Genomic DNA, 18178 nt, shown 5'->3' with positions numbered 1-18178 from the left:
ACAGCCCTGGGATTTGGGCGGAGCCACTTCATATTGGGATGGGGGCTGTAAGGGTGTTTGGGGGGAACGGGGGGGGGGGCAAAGGTACCTAACGGTCAGAGACTCTACGGGTGCGTGTGCGTGTGTGTCTCTGTGTGTGCGTGCACATGTGCGTCCCTTACATTGAGCTACTCCAAGGGTGTAGAGTGTGTGTGTCTTATGTTCAGGTACTCTATGGGTGTAGAGTGTGTGCGTCTTATGTTCAGGTACTCAACGGGTGTAGAGTGTGTGTGTGTGTGTGTGTCTGACTTTGAGATATTCCACTGGCCAAAAAGGGTGTGTGTGAGTGTCTTATGTTCAGGTACTCCAAGGGTGTAGAGTGTGTGTGTCTTATGTTCAGGTACTCTATGGGTGTAGAGTGTGTGTGTGTGTGTGTGTGTGTCTGACTTTGAGATATTCCACTGGCCAAAAAGGGTGTGTGTGTGTCTTATGTTCAGGTACTCTATGGGTGTAGAGTGTGTGTGTGTGTGTGTGTGTGTGTGTGTGTGTGTCTGACTTTGAGATATTCCACTGGCCAAAAAGGGTGTGTGTGTGTCTTATGTTCAGGTACTCAACAGGTGTAAAGTGTGTGTGTGTATGTGTGCGTCTTACATTCAGGTACTCCACAGGCTTGGTGACGTTGAACTTGTCCATGGTGGAGATGATGATGGCGGGCGTGGTGAGGAAGAAGAGCAGGAGGAAGAGGATGACGTTGATGATGAAGCAGCGCAGCCACCAAGAGAGTCCGCCCAGAGACAGGTGCTCCCTGAGAGAGAGAGAGAGAGAGAGAGAGAGAGAGAGAGAGAGAGAGAGATCTCAAACACAGAAATAACAGCTAAAGAGGGGAACATACATTCATATATACATCACAAAAAATGTTTATTGTGTGTACTTTTGCACTGTGGAAACACACACATTAAACATTTAAGAATTAGGCAAATTAGGCAGGTGGGCTGGGATGGGGGTGAGAGCATGGCATGATGGGAAGGCCTCACCAGTACACGTTCTGCGGGTCGGGGGCGTAGGCCACACTCCAGTGCTGCACATGCAGGCTGCTGCTGACAGCCGAGGCCTGGGGCTCCGGACGACACGTGCAGCCCTGACACTGACACGCATTAAAGTCCTTCAGGATTCTGAGAGAGAGAGAGAGAGAGAGGGAGGGAGGGAGGGAGGGAGGGAGAGAGAGAGAGAGAGAGGGAGGGAGAGAGAGAGAGAGAGAGAGAGAGAGAGGGAGAGAGAGAGAGAGAGAGAGAGAGGGAGAGAGAGAGAGAGAGAGGGAGAGAGAGAGAGAGAGAGAGAGAGAGAGAGAGAGAGAGAGAGAGTGAGAGAGAGAGTGAGTGAGCGTAAGAGTGAGAGTGAGAGAGAGATTATGGATTATGCATACACGGACATGGACACGGACACACACGGACACGCACACACACGGACACGCACACACACGGACACACACACGGGGACACACTCACATCGCCGTCATGGCCTCGTTCTGGAAGGTGACGAAGGCCATGCCGAGGGGTTTGGTGTTGACCTTCTCCTTCTCCTTCCTGTACTCCTCCTTCAACTTGGCCTCCAGCTTAGTGTAGTAACTGACTGCCTCCTCCTGCAGGAGCACACACAGGGTGAGTTTGAGATAGTGAGTGTGAGATAGTGAGTGTGACAGGGTGAGTGTGAGATAGTGTGTGTGACAGGGTGAGTGTGACAGGGTGAGTGTGAGATAGTGTGTGTGACAGGGTGAGTGTGAGATAGTGAGTGTGACAGGGTGAGTGTGACAGGGTGAGTGTGAGATAGTGTGTGTGACAGGGTGAGTGTGAGATAGTGAGTGTGACAGGGTGAGTGTGACAGGGTGAGTGTGAGATAGTGTGTGTGACTGTGTGTGACAGGGTGAGTGTGAGATAGTGTGTGTGACAGGGTGAGTGTGACGGTGTGAGTGTGAGATAGTGAGTGTGACAGTGTGAGTGTGAGATAGTGAGTGTGACAGGGTGAGTGTGACAGTGTGTGTGACAGGGTGAGTGTGAGATAGTGAGTGTGACAGGGTGAGTGTGACAGTGTGTGTGTGACGGTGTGAGTGTGAGATAGTGAGTGTGACAGTGTGAGTGTGAGATAGTGAGTGTGACGGTGTGTGTGACAGGGTGAGTGTGACGGTGTATGTGACAGGGTGTGTGTGACAGGGTGAGTGTGACGGTGTGTGTGACAGGGTGAGTGTGACGGTGTGTGTGACAGGGTGAGTGTGAGATAGTGAGTGTGACGGTGTGTGTGACAGGGTGAGTGTGAGATAGTGAGTGTGAGAGGGTGAGTGTGACAGGGTGAGTGTGAGATAGTGAGTGTGAGATAGTGAGTGTGAGATAGTGAGTGTGACAGGGTGAGTGTGAGATAGTGAGTGTGAGAGGGTGAGTGTGACAGTGAGTGTGACAGGGTGAGTGTGAGATAGTGTGTGTGACAGGGTGAGTGTGAGATAGTGTGTGTGACAGGGTGAGTGTGAGATAGTGAGTGTGACAGGGTGAGTGTGAGATAGTGTGTGTGACAGGGTGAGTGTGACGGTGTGAGTGTGAGATAGTGAGTGTGACAGTGTGAGTGTGAGATAGTGAGTGTGACAGGGTGAGTGTGACAGTGTGTGTGTGACAGTGTGAGTGTGAGATAGTGAGTGTGACGGTGTGTGTGACAGGGTGAGTGTGACGGTGTGTGTGACAGGGTGAGTGTGACGGTGTGTGTGACAGGGTGAGTGTGAGATAGTGAGTGTGACAGGGTGAGTGTGACAGTGTGTGTGTGACGGTGTGAGTGTGAGATAGTGAGTGTGACAGTGTGAGTGTGAGATAGTGAGTGTGACGGTGTGTGTGACAGGGTGAGTGTGAGATAGTGTGTGTGACAGGGTGAGTGTGACGGTGTGAGTGTGAGATAGTGAGTGTGACAGTGTGAGTGTGAGATAGTGAGTGTGACAGGGTGAGTGTGACAGTGTGTGTGTGACAGTGTGAGTGTGAGATAGTGAGTGTGACGGTGTGTGTGACAGGGTGAGTGTGACGTGTGTGTGACAGGGTGAGTGTGACGGTGTGTGTGACAGGGTGAGTGTGAGATAGTGAGTGTGACAGGGTGAGTGTGACAGTGTGTGTGTGACGGTGTGAGTGTGAGATAGTGAGTGTGACAGTGTGAGTGTGAGATAGTGAGTGTGACGGTGTGTGTGACAGGGTGAGTGTGACGGTGTATGTGACAGGGTGTGTGTGACAGGGTGAGTGTGACGGTGTGTGTGACAGGGTGAGTGTGACGGTGTGTGTGACAGGGTGAGTGTGAGTGTGAGATAGTGAGTGTGACGGTGTGTGTGACAGGGTGAGTGTGAGATAGTGAGTGTGAGAGGGTGAGTGTGACAGGGTGAGTGTGAGATAGTGAGTGTGAGATAGTGAGTGTGAGATAGTGAGTGTGACAGGGTGAGTGTGAGATAGTGAGTGTGAGAGGGTGAGTGTGACAGTGAGTGTGACAGGGTGAGTGTGAGATAGTGTGTGTGACAGGGTGAGTGTGAGATAGTGTGTGTGACAGGGTGAGTGTGAGATAGTGAGTGTGACAGGGTGAGTGTGAGATAGTGTGTGTGACAGGGTGAGTGTGAGATAGTGTGTGTGACGGTGTGTGTGACAGGGTGAGTGTGACAGGGTGAGTGTGACGGTGTGTGTGACAGGGTGAGTGTGACGGTGTGAGGGTGAGTGGGACAGCAGGACACACTTGCTCGCAGCCCTTGATGATGCAGCAGCACAGGTGGCCGCAGGGTTTGGGGTTGATCATGGTGGGGATGTGCTCCTTCATCATCAGGTCTGTGAAGAACTTCTTACTGCGCTCTGCCTTCTTCCTGCAACACACACACAAACACACACATCACAACACATACACACACACACACACACACACATACACACACAACACACACACACATCACAACACACACACACATCACAACACACACACACACACACACACACATCACAACACATACACACACACATACACACATCACAAGACACACACACACACATACACGTACATCAGAACACACACACACACACACACACACACACATACACACACGTCACAACACATACACACGTCACAACACACACACACACGTCACAACACATACACACGTCACAACACACACACACACACACACGTCACAACACACACACACACACGCCACAACACACACACACACGTCACAACACACACACACACACACACACACACGTCACAACACACACACACGTCACAACACACACACACGCCTTCCTCCTGCAGCTCACACTGTCACACACATACACACCCTTTTAAGATGTTTACTGAGTTCTCCAATCGGGGGGCAGGGCTCACCTCTCTGCATTCAGGGCCATCAGCTTGGCCACGTCGTAACAGACCCGAGCCTCCAGCACCTCACAGTTCTCATAGGCCTGTCTGTGAGGGGGGAGCAGGGAGAGAGGGGTTAGAGCCAGAACCCACACGCGCACGCTCACTCACACGCTCACTCGCACGCTCACTCGCACGCTCACTCGCACGCTCACTCTCACTCGCACTCTCACGCTCACTCGCACGCTCACGCTCACTCTCACTCGCACGCTCACTCGCACGCTCACCTCGCACGCTCACTCGCACGCTCACTCGCACGCTCACGCGCACGCTCACTCGCACGCTCACGCTCACTCTCACTCTCACTCGCACGCTCACTCGCACGCGCACTCTCACTCGCACGCTCAGTCTCACTCGCACGCTCACTCTCACTCGCATGCTCAGTCTCACTCACACGCTCACTCTCACTCGCAAGCTCACTCTCACTCGCACTCTCACTCGCACGCTCACTCGCACGCTCACTCGCACGCTCACTCGCACGCTCACTCTCACTCGCACGCTCACTCGCACGCTCACTCGCACGCTCACTCTCACGCTCACTCGCACGCTCACTCTCACGCGCACACACTCGCACGCTCACTCTCACGTGCACGCTCACTCGCACGCTCACTCACACGCTCACTCGCACGCTCACTCGCACGCTCACTCTCACGCACACGCTCACGCACACGCTCACGCTCACACTCACGCTCACGCTCACACTCACTCGCACGCTCACTCACTCGCACGCTCACTCGCACGCTCACTCACTCGCACGCTCACTCTCACTCTCACGCTCACTCGCACGCTCACTCTCACGCGCACGCTCACTCTCACGCGCACGCTCACTCTCACACTCACTCGCACGATCACTCGCACGCTCACTCACTCGCACGCTCACTCGCACGCTCACACTCACTCGCACACTCACTCGCACGCTCACTCACTCGCACGCTCACACTCACTCGCACGCTCACTCGCACGCTCACTCTCACTCGCACGCTCACTCGCACGCTCACTCGCACGCTCACTCACTCGCACGCTCACTCGCACGCTCACACTCACTCGCACACTCACTCGCACGCTCACTCACTCGCACGCTCACTCGCACGCTCACACTCACTCGCACACTCACTCGCACGCTCACTCGCACGCTCACACTCACTCGCACGCTCACTCTCACGCTCACGCTCACGCTCACTCTCACTCGCACGCTCACGCTCACGCTCACTCATACAGAAACTTGCACGGGGCTTTCCTCTGAGCTCAGAGCACCGAGCAGGAAGCAGGGTTTATTGTTTATTGTTCACTGGCTAAATGACAAAAGCGCTAAATCTGTCCAAGCTAACTCTCCACACGCTCCACTAACAGCGAACAGGGTTTATATTTAAACAGCAGAAAGTGCTGGGAGATACTCTGTAAATGGTAAATGGTTGGCATTTATATAGCGCCTTTATCCAAAGCGCGGTACAATTGATGCTTCTCATTCACCAATTCATACACACACTCACACACCAACGGCGATTGGCTGCCATGCAAGGCACCGACCAGCTCGTCAGGAGCATTTGGGGGTTAGGTGTCTTGCTCAGGGACACTTCGACACAGCCCGGGCGGGGGATCGAACCGGCAACCCTCCGACTGCCAGATGACATGGCTTCCTGCCTGAGCCATGTCGCCCCGTCACACAGAACACATGGCTGTGATTCTCTGGGGCTTTGCCAAAAGGAGGGTCAAGTCTGCTGGTGAAAGCAGGAGAATTTCATGATCGTCATTCATGAAATTCTCCTGCATTCACCAGCAGACTTGATGCTTAAAACCACACAGCACGTCTGTGACTGCCCGTGTTTCTCAAAGGCAGATACGCACTCACTCGAAATGCTGGATTATTTGACTTTCTTCAGCGTACTTAGAGATCCCGTTGATAAATAAAGTGCGTTTCACCTACAGGGAGAGGGGAAAAAAGTGTTACATTGTTAGAGCAGTCTACACACACCATTCAAGCTTTCATCAGGAACAATCTGGGGAGAAAAAACAAGCAACTGGGCCTCATTCATCTTCAGCCTTTCAGCCACAAATGGCCACACAAGGCTGTGTCTGGAACAGGAAACCGTCTACTGTTGAGAGTACACAACCCGTTTACACAATATCGGGCAAGTGTGAGTTAGGGTTGGGGTTTGTAGTTAGGGGGGGGTTAGGGGTTAGAGGGGGTTGGGTTTAGGGGTTAGGGCAATCACCAGGTCTGAGTTAGGATTAGGGGTTGAGTTTAGGGGGGGTTAGGGGTTGAGTTTAGGGGGGTTAGGGGTTAAGGGTTGAGTTTAGGGGGCTTAGGGGTTGAGTGTAGGGGGTTAGGGGTTAGGGGTTGAGTTTAGGGGGGTTAGGGGTTGAGTTTAGGGGGGTTAGGGGTTGAGTTTAGGGGTGTTAGGGGTTAGGGGTTGAGTTTAGGGGGGGTTAGGGGTTGAGTTTAGGGGGTTAGGGGTTGAGTTTAGGGGTGTTAGGGGTTAGGGGTTGAGTTTAGGGGGGGTTAGGGGTTGAGTGTAGGGGGGTTAGGGGTGAGGGGATAGGGTTAGGCACTCACCAGGTCATCCTCTTTGTAGTGCATCTTGGAGGTGTGTCTGCGCATGCTGTACACGGTCAGCAGCAGGTAGATGAAGGCAAAGGAAGTGTGCAGCCAGAGCAGGTTATTCCTGTAGGAGAACAAGAAACTTACCTCAGTCACACTCTCACACACACCTTATCTCACACACACTCTCTCACACACACACACACACACACTCTCTCTCTCTCTCACACACACATTATCTCACACACCTTATCTCACACACACACTCACAAACACACACCTTATCTCACACACTCTCTCTCTCTCTCTCTCTCACACACACACACACACACACACACACACACACACCCACTCTCACACACATACATTATCTCACACACTCTCTCTCTCTCTCACACACACACACACACACTCTCTCTCTCTCTCTCTCTCTCTCACACACACACATTATCTCACACACCTTATCTCACACACACACTCACAAACACACACCTTATCTCACACAAACTCTCACACACACATTATCTCTCACACACACTCTCACAGACACACACACCTTACCTGTGTACCATCTGCTCCTTCTATTCTTGCTGCCATTTCACAGGGGGGCAGCCTGTATCCTAGTGGCTAAGGTACATGACTGGGGCAGCCTGTAGCCTAGTGGCTAAGGTACATGACTGGGGCAGCCTGTAGCCTAGTGGCTAAGGTACATGACTGGGACAGCCTGTAGCCTAGTGGCTAAGGTACATGACTGGGACAGCCTGTAGCCTAGTGGCTAAGGTACATGACTGGGGCAGCCTGTAGCCTAGTGGCTAAGGTACATGACTGGGGCAGCCTGTAGCCTAGTGGCTAAGGTGCATGACTGGGGCAGCCTGTATCCTAGTGGCTAAGGTGCATGACTAGGGCAGCCTGTATCCTAGTGGCTAAGGTACATGACTGGGGCAGCCTGTAGCCTAGTGGCTAAGGTGCATGACTGGGGCAGCCTGTATCCTAGTGGCTAAGGTACATGACTGGGACAGCCTGCCCAGTGGCTAAGGTACATGACTGGGGCAGCCTGTAGCCTAGTGGCTAAGGTACATGACTGGGGCAGCCTGTAGCCTAGTGGCTAAGGTACACGACTGGGGCAGCCTGTAGCCTAGTGGCTAAGGTACACGACTGGGGCAGCCTGTAGCCTAGTGGCTAAGGTACATGACTGGGGCAGCCTGTAGCCTAGTGGCTAAGGTACATGACTGGGGCAGCCTGTAGCCTAGTGGCTAAGGTACACGACTGGGGCAGCCTGTAGCCTAGTGGCTAAGGTACACGACTGGGGCAGCCTGTAGCCTAGTGGCTAAGGTACACGACTGGGGCAGCCTGTAGCCTAGTGGCTAAGGTACATGACTGGGGCAGCCTGTAGCCCAGTGGCTAAGGTACATGACTGGGACAGCCTGCAGCCTAGTGGCTAAAATGCGTGACTTGGACCTCAAAGGTTAATGGTAAGATCCGCACAGGTGTTGAGCCCTTGAGCACTTAGCCCCACATTACTCCAGGGACGTCTGTCCCCTGCTTAGTCTAATCAATCGCAAGTCGCTTTGGATAAAAGCATCAGCTAAATAACAAATTATCATATTATTATTATTAATTTGCAGTTTGTTCTTTATTGCTGCTTTTATTATACCCTATGTTTTGTAATTTCACACCTTACTTTTATGTGTTCTGGAAAGCTGCTCGATACAGGTGATATGAAATTATTGTTTTTTTATTATTTTATTATTATTATTATTATTATTATTAAATGTGAACTGCAATAGATTCACATTCATTTTGTTTCAAGATGAGCTTAGTTAAAGTCTTGGTTGTCTTTATTTGACAGGAACGTGTGAGAAGAAGAATGTGGAGCTAACTCACCCAGACTTCAGGTTGGCTATAGTGGTTCGCCCAAAGCTGTATGCATTATTTTCTGAGAGACAGACAGACAGACAGACAGACAGACAGACAGACAGACAGACAGACAGACAGAAAGAGATACATTTAATTCACTGGACTGATTCTGAATAATATTTCACTCAACGCTGGCATATTAAATCATGCCAAACGGGCAGGATGATTCTCACTCACTCACTCACACACACACTCTCGCACACTCACACTCACACTCACTCACACTCACCCAGCAGGTCTCCAGAGAAGTTGACGGGCAGGACGATGCCCACGCTCAGCACTCCCACCACCACCAGCAGGCCGATGATGTGTCGCTGGAAGGACAGGTAGTGCACCGCGTCCTCTCCACACTTCTCCCGAATCTCCTCATCCCTAAAAACATCAATATAACATTACAGCAACATTAAACTAACCTTACACTAACCCTAACCACACTTCTCCCGGAACTCCTCATTCCTAAAACACTAACATAAATATAACGTTATATTAAAATTACCCTAAGCCCAGGACGACAGAATGACTCACTTTATCCTGAAGATAGCAGTCAGCCAGGAACAGAAGCCCTGCAGCGGGGAGGAACAGAGAGAGCGGTTTCAGAGAGAGCTCACAGAGAGAGCTCACAGAGAGAGCGGTTTCAGAGAGAGAGGTTTCAGAGCAAGCTCAGAGAGAGAGCGGTTTCAGAGCGAGCTCACAGAGAGAGCTCACAGAGAGCGCGGTTTCAGAGCGAGCTCACAGAGAGAGCGGTTTCAGAGCGAGCTCACAGAGAGAGCGGTTTCAGAGTGAGCTCACAGAGAGAGCGGTTTCAGAGCGAGCTCACAGAGAGAGCGGTTTCAGAGCGAGCTCACAGAGCGAGCTCACAGAGAGAGCGGTTTCAGAGCGAGCTCACAGAGAGAGCGGTTTCAGAGCGAGCTCACAGAGAGAGCGGTTTCAGAGCGAGCTCACAGAGAGCGGTTTCAGAGCGAGCGGTTTCAGAGCGAGCTCACAAAGAGAGCGGTTTCAGAGCGAGCTTAGAGAGAGAGCGGTTTCAGAGAGAGCTCACAGAGAGAGTGGTTTCAGAGAGAGCTCACAGAGAGAGCTGTTTCAGAGCGAGCTCACAGAGAGAGCTCACAGAGAGAGCGGTTTCAGAGCGAGCTCAGAGACAGAGCGGTTTCAGAGCGAGCTCACAGAGAGAGCGGTTTCAGAGCGAGCTCACAGAGAGAGCTCACAGAGAGCGGTTTCAGAGCGAGCTCACAGAGAGAGCTCACAGAGAGCGGTTTCAGAGCGAGCTCACAGAGAGAGCTCACAGAGAGAGCGGTTTCAGAGCGAGCTCAAGCTGGTTTCTGGTATTAACATCCTGCGCACAGCTGAGGGTGACAGTCATTTCCTGCACAGGTCACATGTCAAACACAGGTCATTTCCTGCACAGGTCACATGTCAAACACAGGTCATTTCCTGCACAGGTCACATGTCAAACACAGGTCATTTCCTGCACAGGTCACATGTCAAACACAGGTAATTTCCGTGCGGTTATCAGCCAGAGGAGGTGGCAACGGGAGGCTGCAGATTAGGAGAGCAGCAGATAAACATCACCATAATCCTCCCTCACCATCCCTCCACTGAATGAAAACAACATTAAGAGATCATAATGGGGCGGCCTGTAGCGTAGTGGTTAAGGTAAATGACTGGGACACGCAAGGTTGGTGGTTCTAGTCGGTGGTAGCCACAATAAGATCCGCACAGCCGTTGGGCCCTTGAGCAAGGCCCTTAAGCCTGCATTGCTCCAGAGGAGGATTGTCTCCTGTTTAGTCTAATCAACTGTACGTCGCTCTGGATAAGAGCGTCTGCCAAATGCCAATAATGTAATGTAATAATTATCACTATAATAATAATTAATTCTTTTTAAAATAACAGGACACCATTACGCTCATAATGACCATGACCATCACCACTGGCGTTGAGACATCGCCCTGCCCCACCCCCCGTCAGACAAGCGTCATGTGATCAGTGAGTCACATGGGTTTGTCCCACAGGATGGCAGGATCACAGGGACGCCCTGTGCACCCTTGAGCGAGTCATTTCACTGGAGCTGGAGTGTATGCACTGATATATTTAACTTGCGCAAGTCCCTCTTGATAAGGGGATTCGGGAAGTGCAGTCAGTGAGTCTGCAGTGAGGTCTACCCACAGCTGCCAAACTGCCGATGCAGAGTGATTTCTTCAGCAGAAGAAGAACCGACTGAGATTTCTCCCTTCTCCCTGGTCACTGGAGCAAAGCAAAGTTTAGAGCGAAGTTCAGGTTTCTAGTGCAGTTCATTCTCATCTGTACAGAGGCCACAGGCTTCCTCTGATCAGATAGCCTCTCACAGGCAGGGTTTTGTTGCAGGTCAAAGGTCGGGTCTGGGAGATCACTGCCCATTGTCTCATTACTGACTAACCCTCAAATCCCTGGAAGGTATTTGGACTTCTCTTGCATCAGACCATCTACCTGGTCAGGCAGAAAGTACTGTAAGGTTCTGATCCAACCTAAATACAACCTGAACACAACCTGAACTTTAAAAAGCCTGGCCCGGGACACGTGTTGCAAATTAGCCATGGCTAGAAACCTGTATGCATGGCATCTACTTGGATCTAAAGCAATGTTGTATGCATTTGTCCCTGTTAAATAAACAAATAAAAAAATATATATATTAACTGTGCTCTGAGGTTATATCACCCTGGGTCAGGCCCATGGTGTGAAAGGTTATGAAGTTGATGAGTGAGGCTAAAAGGCAAAGCAGTCTGCCTTTAAGGATGTAAGGATCTGCAGCTTAAAGAGTTTTCACTCTCGTCTGGTTTCTGTTCCACTTCTGTCCTACTGGACCACATAGTGCACTGCAGGTCACAGAGCAGAAACATACAGTGCACTGCAGGTCACAGAGCAGAAACATACAGGGCACTGCAGGTCAGAACAGAAACATACAGTGCACTGCAGGTCACAGAGCAGAAACATACAGTGCACTGCAGGTCACAGAGTAGAAACATACAGTGCACTGCAGGTCACAGAGCAGAAACATACAGGGCACTGCAGGTCAGAACAGAAACATACAGTGCACTGCAGGTCACAGAGCAGAAACATACAGGGCACTGCAGGTCAGAGCAGAAACATACAGTGCACTGCAGGTCAGAGCAGAAACATACAGTGCACTGCAGGTCAGAACAGAAACATACAGTGCACTGCAAGTCAGAACAGAAACATACAGTGCACTGCAAGTCAGAACAGAAACATACAGGGCACTGCAGGTCAGAGCAGAAACATACAGTGCACTGCAGGTCAGAACAGAAACATACAGTGCACTGCAAGTCAGAACAGAAACATACAGGGCACTGCAGGTCAGAGCAGAAACATACAGTGCACTGCAGGTCACAGAGCAGAAACATACAGTGTACTGCAGGTCACAGAACAGAAACATACAGTGCACTGCAGGTCAGAACAGAAACATACAGTGCACTGCAGGTCAGAACAGAAACATACAGTGCACTGCAGGTCAGAACAGAAACATACAGGGCACTGCAGGTCAGAACAGAAACATACAGGGCACTGCAGGTCAGAGCAGAAACATACAGTGCACTGCAGGTCACAGAGCAGAAACATACAGTGCACTGCAGGTCACAGAACAGAAACATACAGTGCACTGCAGGTCAGAACAGAAACATACAGTGCACTGCAGGTCAGAACAGAAACATACAGTGCACTGCAGGTCAGAGCAGAAACATACAGGGCACTGCGGGTCAGAACAGAAACATACAGGGCACTGCTCTTTGGAGCGGCAAGGTAGGGCAGTTAACACTCTCGCCGCATGAGGAGGAGGTTCCAGGCTTGGTTGAGGTAAATGACTGGGACCCGGAAGGTTGTTGGTTCAAGCCCCGGTGTAGCCACGATAAGATCCACATTGCTCCATTGTGGACTGTCCCCCGCTTGGTCTAATGAACTGCAAGTTGCTTTGGATAAAAGTTAAATAACTTATGAAATTACAAACATATACAACAGGCAAATTTGGGCTGAACTGGAGGAACTCACCCTGTCTCTCTGCTCGAAGTCCACCGAGCTGGACACGGAGGTGAGGCGCTCGTAGCGGTCTGGCGTCTCGGAGTGCATCACCGACGCCACGCTGGAAACCACGGAAACCAGAGCACAGAGTCAGCACCGCCCACCACGGGAGGAGGGAGGGGCTGAACTGAAACGGCCCAGACCTGACACCTTGATCCAGAGGACTCAAGAGACAAGACCAACGAGGAGGCACTGAAATGGTGTGCAGACCCCAGAGTGAGTTCACAGGCAAAGCCGTTGTTTTCATTTGAGCCTCAGGATTATTGTGCAGAGGGCAGGAATGTGAGCGGAACATGCCGGAAGGAGGAGACTGGGCCCTCGTCTTCTCTTCACCTGCGGGCTCACTCCAGGGCTGCACAGGAGCATTTCATGCGGGTTTAGCGGACTATAACCACGTTCTCTCTGAGGAGCGTACGGGCCGATCTCCGGAGGAGGAAAGGGTCCCGCTGGAGTGCGCCGTGCGGACTCTAAACGAGCTGCGACTCCAGAAGAAGGAGGTGATGTGTTAGTGCAGATTACACACGCCCCCGGAACACTACCCAGCCACCAGAAGGCAGTGAGAGTCGAGAGTCATACCCAGAGTGCAGTGCAGCACTTGAGGCGCTAACGAACGCTCATGGGGCTAACGAACGCTCATGGGGCTATTATCATTATTATCATAGCTTTGCTGAGAGCTTGTGACTCATTGGAGTGCAGGGCCATTTCCATCAGTGGCGAAAAAAAGGCCTGCTTCTCCCATGGGGAGGGATGAAACAAGGTCAATTTGCACTGCGCTACTGAATATGACACAGGACCTGCTGAACCTGAATTCAAAGAGGACAGCTAAATCACTGGACTACATTACCCAGAGCACCGCAGGATCAGCTGTGTGGGTGGGGCTTGCGCTGATGTGGATCACAGGGAAGCTGCAGAGCCACAGAGGCTGTATTTACAGCGGGGCAGCAGTGTCTGCATGTGGGAACTGCAGCCTTTTGATGCCCAGTCATATCTGTGTGGCTGCAGGTTTCTGTCCTAGCCCAGCACCGAGATGACTCAATCTACAATCACATCCAACGGTGGTGATTTAAGACCGCGATTAGTTATTTAGTTCAATCAGGCATCAAAATGCGGGGCTAAAACAAAAACCGCCACCCATACCTACATGCGCTGCAGGTTGAATTGCCCCCTAAACCTGCAGACACAGCGCACCCTGCAGGACTGGAGTTAAACCTGCAGACACAGCGCCCCCTGCAGGACTGGAGTTAAATCTGCAGACACAGCGCCCCCTGCAGGACTGGAGTTAAACCTGCAGACACAGCGCCCCCTGCAGGACTGGAGTTAAACCTGCAGACACAGCGCCCCCTGCAGGACTGGAGTTAAACTTGCAGACACAGCGCCCCCTGCAGGACTGGAGTTAAACCTGCAGACACAGTGCCCACGGATCCTGATGGAGCTCAAGTTTGGCGGTCCGCCCCGACACCGATCACAGAACCAAAGAACCATAGAACCATAGAACCACAGAACCCGTGACCCGTTACCTGTCCACATAGGGCTCCTGGCCCAGTGGGTCGCTGGGGGACCTCACACAGGCAAAGAAGTGCATGCTTGTGAAAGAGATCGAACGCAAGGGTTAGGATGACGCACAGACGCGTCTCAGTCACTGTTACCATCAGAGACAGAAAGGCAGAAGGCTCGCACACATGGCCAGAGACAGCAGAAATCAGAACCCCAGAACACACACAGACTAGTCCAGAGGGTTAATTCACAGCACAGAACTCAGGCGGAGAAATGAGAGAGAGGGAGAGAAGAAGAAATATATCAGTACACAAAAAGAGAACATACTATTCTCGTTCCTCCAGGCCACGGAACCGCCCCTTGTTTCTTCATGGGAGAGACAGAAAGGGGGAGAGACATGAGCCTGGCATAAGTGGGGGATTTGGGGGGGGCGGGGGATTTTTTTGGGGATATGGGGAGGCAGGGGTTAAGTACAGCAGATTCCACACACTGGTTCTGGGGCAGAAAGAATCAAAATGACCCGCAACTGGAACAGGGCAGGAGTCAGTGGTTAAGCAGATAATCGACTTCAACCCTTCACGTTCAACACGCTCCACGTTCAACACTCCACAGTCAAAACGCTCCACATTCAGAACTTTGCAAGCATTTCCCTCACACAGCCATGAACAGCACACTGCAATAAAATGTGTTAACAGGACTAACAAAGGGCGGTTTGCGAACAGGCAGAACACTACGCATTCAGTGTTGAGCACACTACCCCCTTGTTTTGATAAAATACGATTCCTTGCCTCAGGCAACACTTGTTTTCCCCTCCAACTGTATTCCTGCTTAATTGGTGAACAGAAGGCCAACAAGGTGACACAAAGAACAGATACTCCACCCCATGAGAGCAGCCATGTTCTGTTCCTAAAGGTCAGGATTTGAGTAAATGCGAGAGCACACACATGGGACGGGGCACACGCTGCAGGGACTGCCCTGATCTGAGGGACGAGGGAGGGGGGACAATGAGCTCTGTTACCCCCTACAGCCTCCCCCTCCCTCCCCAGGCCGAGACAATGGCGTGAGGAAGAGCCAGCTGTCAGGGTGAAGAGAGAAAGTGTCCAGTCATCTGCACAGCTGAGACAGACAGGCAGACTGCTCTCTCTCCCTCTCTCAAACTGTAACATGTCCAGAAAAAATGAAACACAATGTTGTTCATTGCCAGCAAGACGATGCAAAACTAAGGCTTTGCAAACTCTTTTAACACACGATACTGCTGACTGATTTCACCAAATCATGTGCTCCTTCGGAGAGCAAAAACACTTGGGATTGGTTCAGAAGTTAATGACTGACAGCTCTCACAGTGAGTGGGTGGAGTTATAGGCTAACAAATTATCATTATTACTATTAATAACTAAAAAGCTGCTGCAAACTCACTGGCAGTGAGAACAGAACATCCTGCGGGCCGCAGTGTCTGCAGCGCTACTCAACTCCACGTCCTGTGGGCCGCAGTGCAGACTGAAGTTGTAGATGTTGTGGTATTGTAGTTACAGACTTGGCCTATCTACCTTGTGTACTGAACTTTACAACTGATCCTATGTGAATTGTACCTTATCTGACCTGTTCTGTTGTTTGTTCTATGACCTTGATATGTACTGCTGTTTTGTACTTCCCTTTGGATAAAAGTGTCTGCTACATAAAATGTAATGTAATGTTTATAGTTCAGCGGAAACCCATGCTGGTCTGTGCAGGAGAGGGGGCAGGGATCGTTGGGTTTAACCCAGTTTAGGCATGAACAGACAGAGGGAGACCATGTCTCCACCCCCCCCTCTACTTGAGAACTTGAGAGGCAGAATCAGCCAATCACCACTAAGCAGCTGGGCGGTGGGAGGGGCTATACGGGGCGGGTCGAGCGCTTGCTTCCACAGTAACAATGCGGTCACTGTACCGACAATACAGGGGAGAAACTGTAGAGGAACCAGAATCAGTGCTTATTTCATTTAAACATTTAAACCAAAAAGTCCATTTGGGCCAATCCTTGGTGTGGAAACTGGCTGTTTGATTAAACACCCTTAACACCCTTTGGACTGTCAAGAGTTTGAAAGGAAAGATCACTTTTCATCAAAGCTCACATCAGAAGCTCCTTCTGTTCTTTCGTACGGGTAGGCTACTAAAATATGTTTTGTTGTGAGACCAGACAGAGAAATTATAAGATAAACAGATAAGCTCACTATCATCCTTAAACCTTTCCACCCATCAGAGAAGCCCCCCCCCCCCCCCCCTCACCTGTCTGCATCAGTCACCAGGGCCAGACGGCCGTAGTCCCAGGCCATCTTCCGCAGGATGGAGAAGACAAACAGCAGGGCCTGTGGACACACAGCGAGATCTCTTAATGGGCCGAGTCCATTTCTGGTTTTTGTTTCCACCGGCGTCCTCAATTAGCCAATTATCCACAAACAGGAGTGCCAGTGTTCACTGGCACATTCCTCCACAGGAAGACGTCTCATTAACAGACACATGAGCAGTCATTCAGGAGCTTATCCACAAATGCAGCTAAAATGCCACGGCACGCAACTGATTTGGCCAGTGAGATGATTAAGGGGAGAATCTGGAGCAAAGCAGGAATTGAGCTGTAATGAGTGTGTGTGAGCGGTAATGGGCTTTGCGCTGCTCTGGCGGGACTCGGGGGAGGGTTACCAGGAAGCACATGAAGTCGAGGGCGAGCACGGTGGGCACCCCTCCGAAGGGCAGGCCCTGGAGCACCGTGCTGCGGATGCGTGCCGTGTAGCAGTAGTCCTTAGAGGAGCCATTCGTGGCCTCGGCCCCGCCCAGAGCGCCAAGCGTCATTATTATCACGCCCAGTATCTTCATCGCTGCATGGCGCACACCTGGGGGGAGAGGGGGAGAGGGGGAGAGGGGGAGAGGGGGTCAGGGACACGGCCCAGAATGCACACGGCGGTCGGCACACACTCCCGGACACACGTCACGCAAAATAAATGCGGTATAAGGCAGGGATGATGAAATCATGGTACTCGAGGGCTGAGATCTGCTGGTCTTGCACCCTCCCTTTACCTGGGAGTCAGGTGTGTTCACCCTCCCTTTACCTGGGAGTCAGGTGTGTTCACCCTCCCTTTACCTGGGAGTCAGGTGTGTTCACCCTCCCTTTACCTGGGAGTCAGGTGTGTTCACCCTCCCTTTACCTGGGAGTCAGGTGTGTTCACCCTCCCTTTACCTGGGAGTCAGGTGTGTTCACCCTCCCTTTACCTGGGAGTCAGGTGTGTTCACCCTCCCTTTACCTGGGAGTCAGGTGTGAAGACAGTCTGGCCTATCAGTAGCAATAAGTGTTCAGTTAATTACCTGGGAGAAAAGAAAACCAGGGCTGGATCTGGATTCTAGGGCCAGATTTGGTGATGGCTGGTATAAGCTCTGCATGCTACAGGCTACACCAGTCACCCTGAATCCAGGTCCTGGGGAGGCACAGAGTCCGCTGCTGGTTTCTGTTTTCACCTTAAGAAGAGCGACTGATGCAGACCCGAGAAAGCAGCAGATGCAGACCTGAATTAGCTGTGTAATGAGCGGATCCCTTAATGAACAAATCACTGACTGTGCTGCGGAGTCAGAACCAGTACTGGGTGAAATACAGAATTGTTTTGGAAATTGCTGCTTTTCCACGCTTTACTGGGAGACTAAGCAGGGGCCAATCCCCCCTGGAACAATGTGGGGTTAAGGGCCTTGCTCAAGGGATTTAAGGGGAGGGGGGGATTTCACCGCTTTTCAGACAGGCAGACC

At 51.5% G+C, this 18178-nt stretch overlaps 1 protein-coding gene across 5 annotated transcripts in view; it reads right to left on the bottom strand.

Annotated features, from left to right (window-relative positions):
- Window positions 1-18178, bottom strand: part of LOC133118096 (CSC1-like protein 2) — a 48697-nt gene that overhangs the window by 10681 nt on the left and 19838 nt on the right. For 4 of the 5 annotated variants that reach the window (XM_061227818.1, XM_061227819.1, XM_061227820.1 and 1 more), the window contains exons 2-15: window positions 17087-17277; window positions 16676-16755; window positions 14738-14776; window positions 12887-12977; window positions 9377-9414; window positions 9081-9223; window positions 8819-8870; window positions 6950-7058; window positions 6245-6315; window positions 4363-4443; window positions 3724-3847; window positions 1485-1618; window positions 1014-1151; window positions 631-784 (exon numbers count right to left, since the gene is read on the bottom strand). In XM_061227818.1, the coding sequence (XP_061083802.1) occupies window positions 631-784; window positions 1014-1151; window positions 1485-1618; window positions 3724-3847; window positions 4363-4443; window positions 6245-6315; window positions 6950-7058; window positions 8819-8870; window positions 9081-9223; window positions 9377-9414; window positions 12887-12977; window positions 14738-14776; window positions 16676-16755; window positions 17087-17260 (1428 nt within the window). In that variant the 5' untranslated portion in view covers window positions 17261-17277. The remainder of the gene's footprint in view (window positions 1-630; window positions 785-1013; window positions 1152-1484; window positions 1619-3723; window positions 3848-4362; window positions 4444-6244; window positions 6316-6949; window positions 7059-8818; window positions 8871-9080; window positions 9224-9376; window positions 9415-12886; window positions 12978-14737; window positions 14777-16675; window positions 16756-17086; window positions 17278-18178) is intronic. The other variant, XM_061227816.1, reaches the window with a different exon arrangement.

Source organism: Conger conger, chromosome 18 (assembly GCF_963514075.1).
Source record: "Conger conger chromosome 18, fConCon1.1, whole genome shotgun sequence".
Lineage (NCBI taxonomy): Eukaryota > Metazoa > Chordata > Actinopteri > Anguilliformes > Congridae > Conger > Conger conger.
The sequence above is the reverse complement of the archived record's forward strand: the minus strand, read 5'-3'. Positions and strand labels throughout refer to the sequence as shown.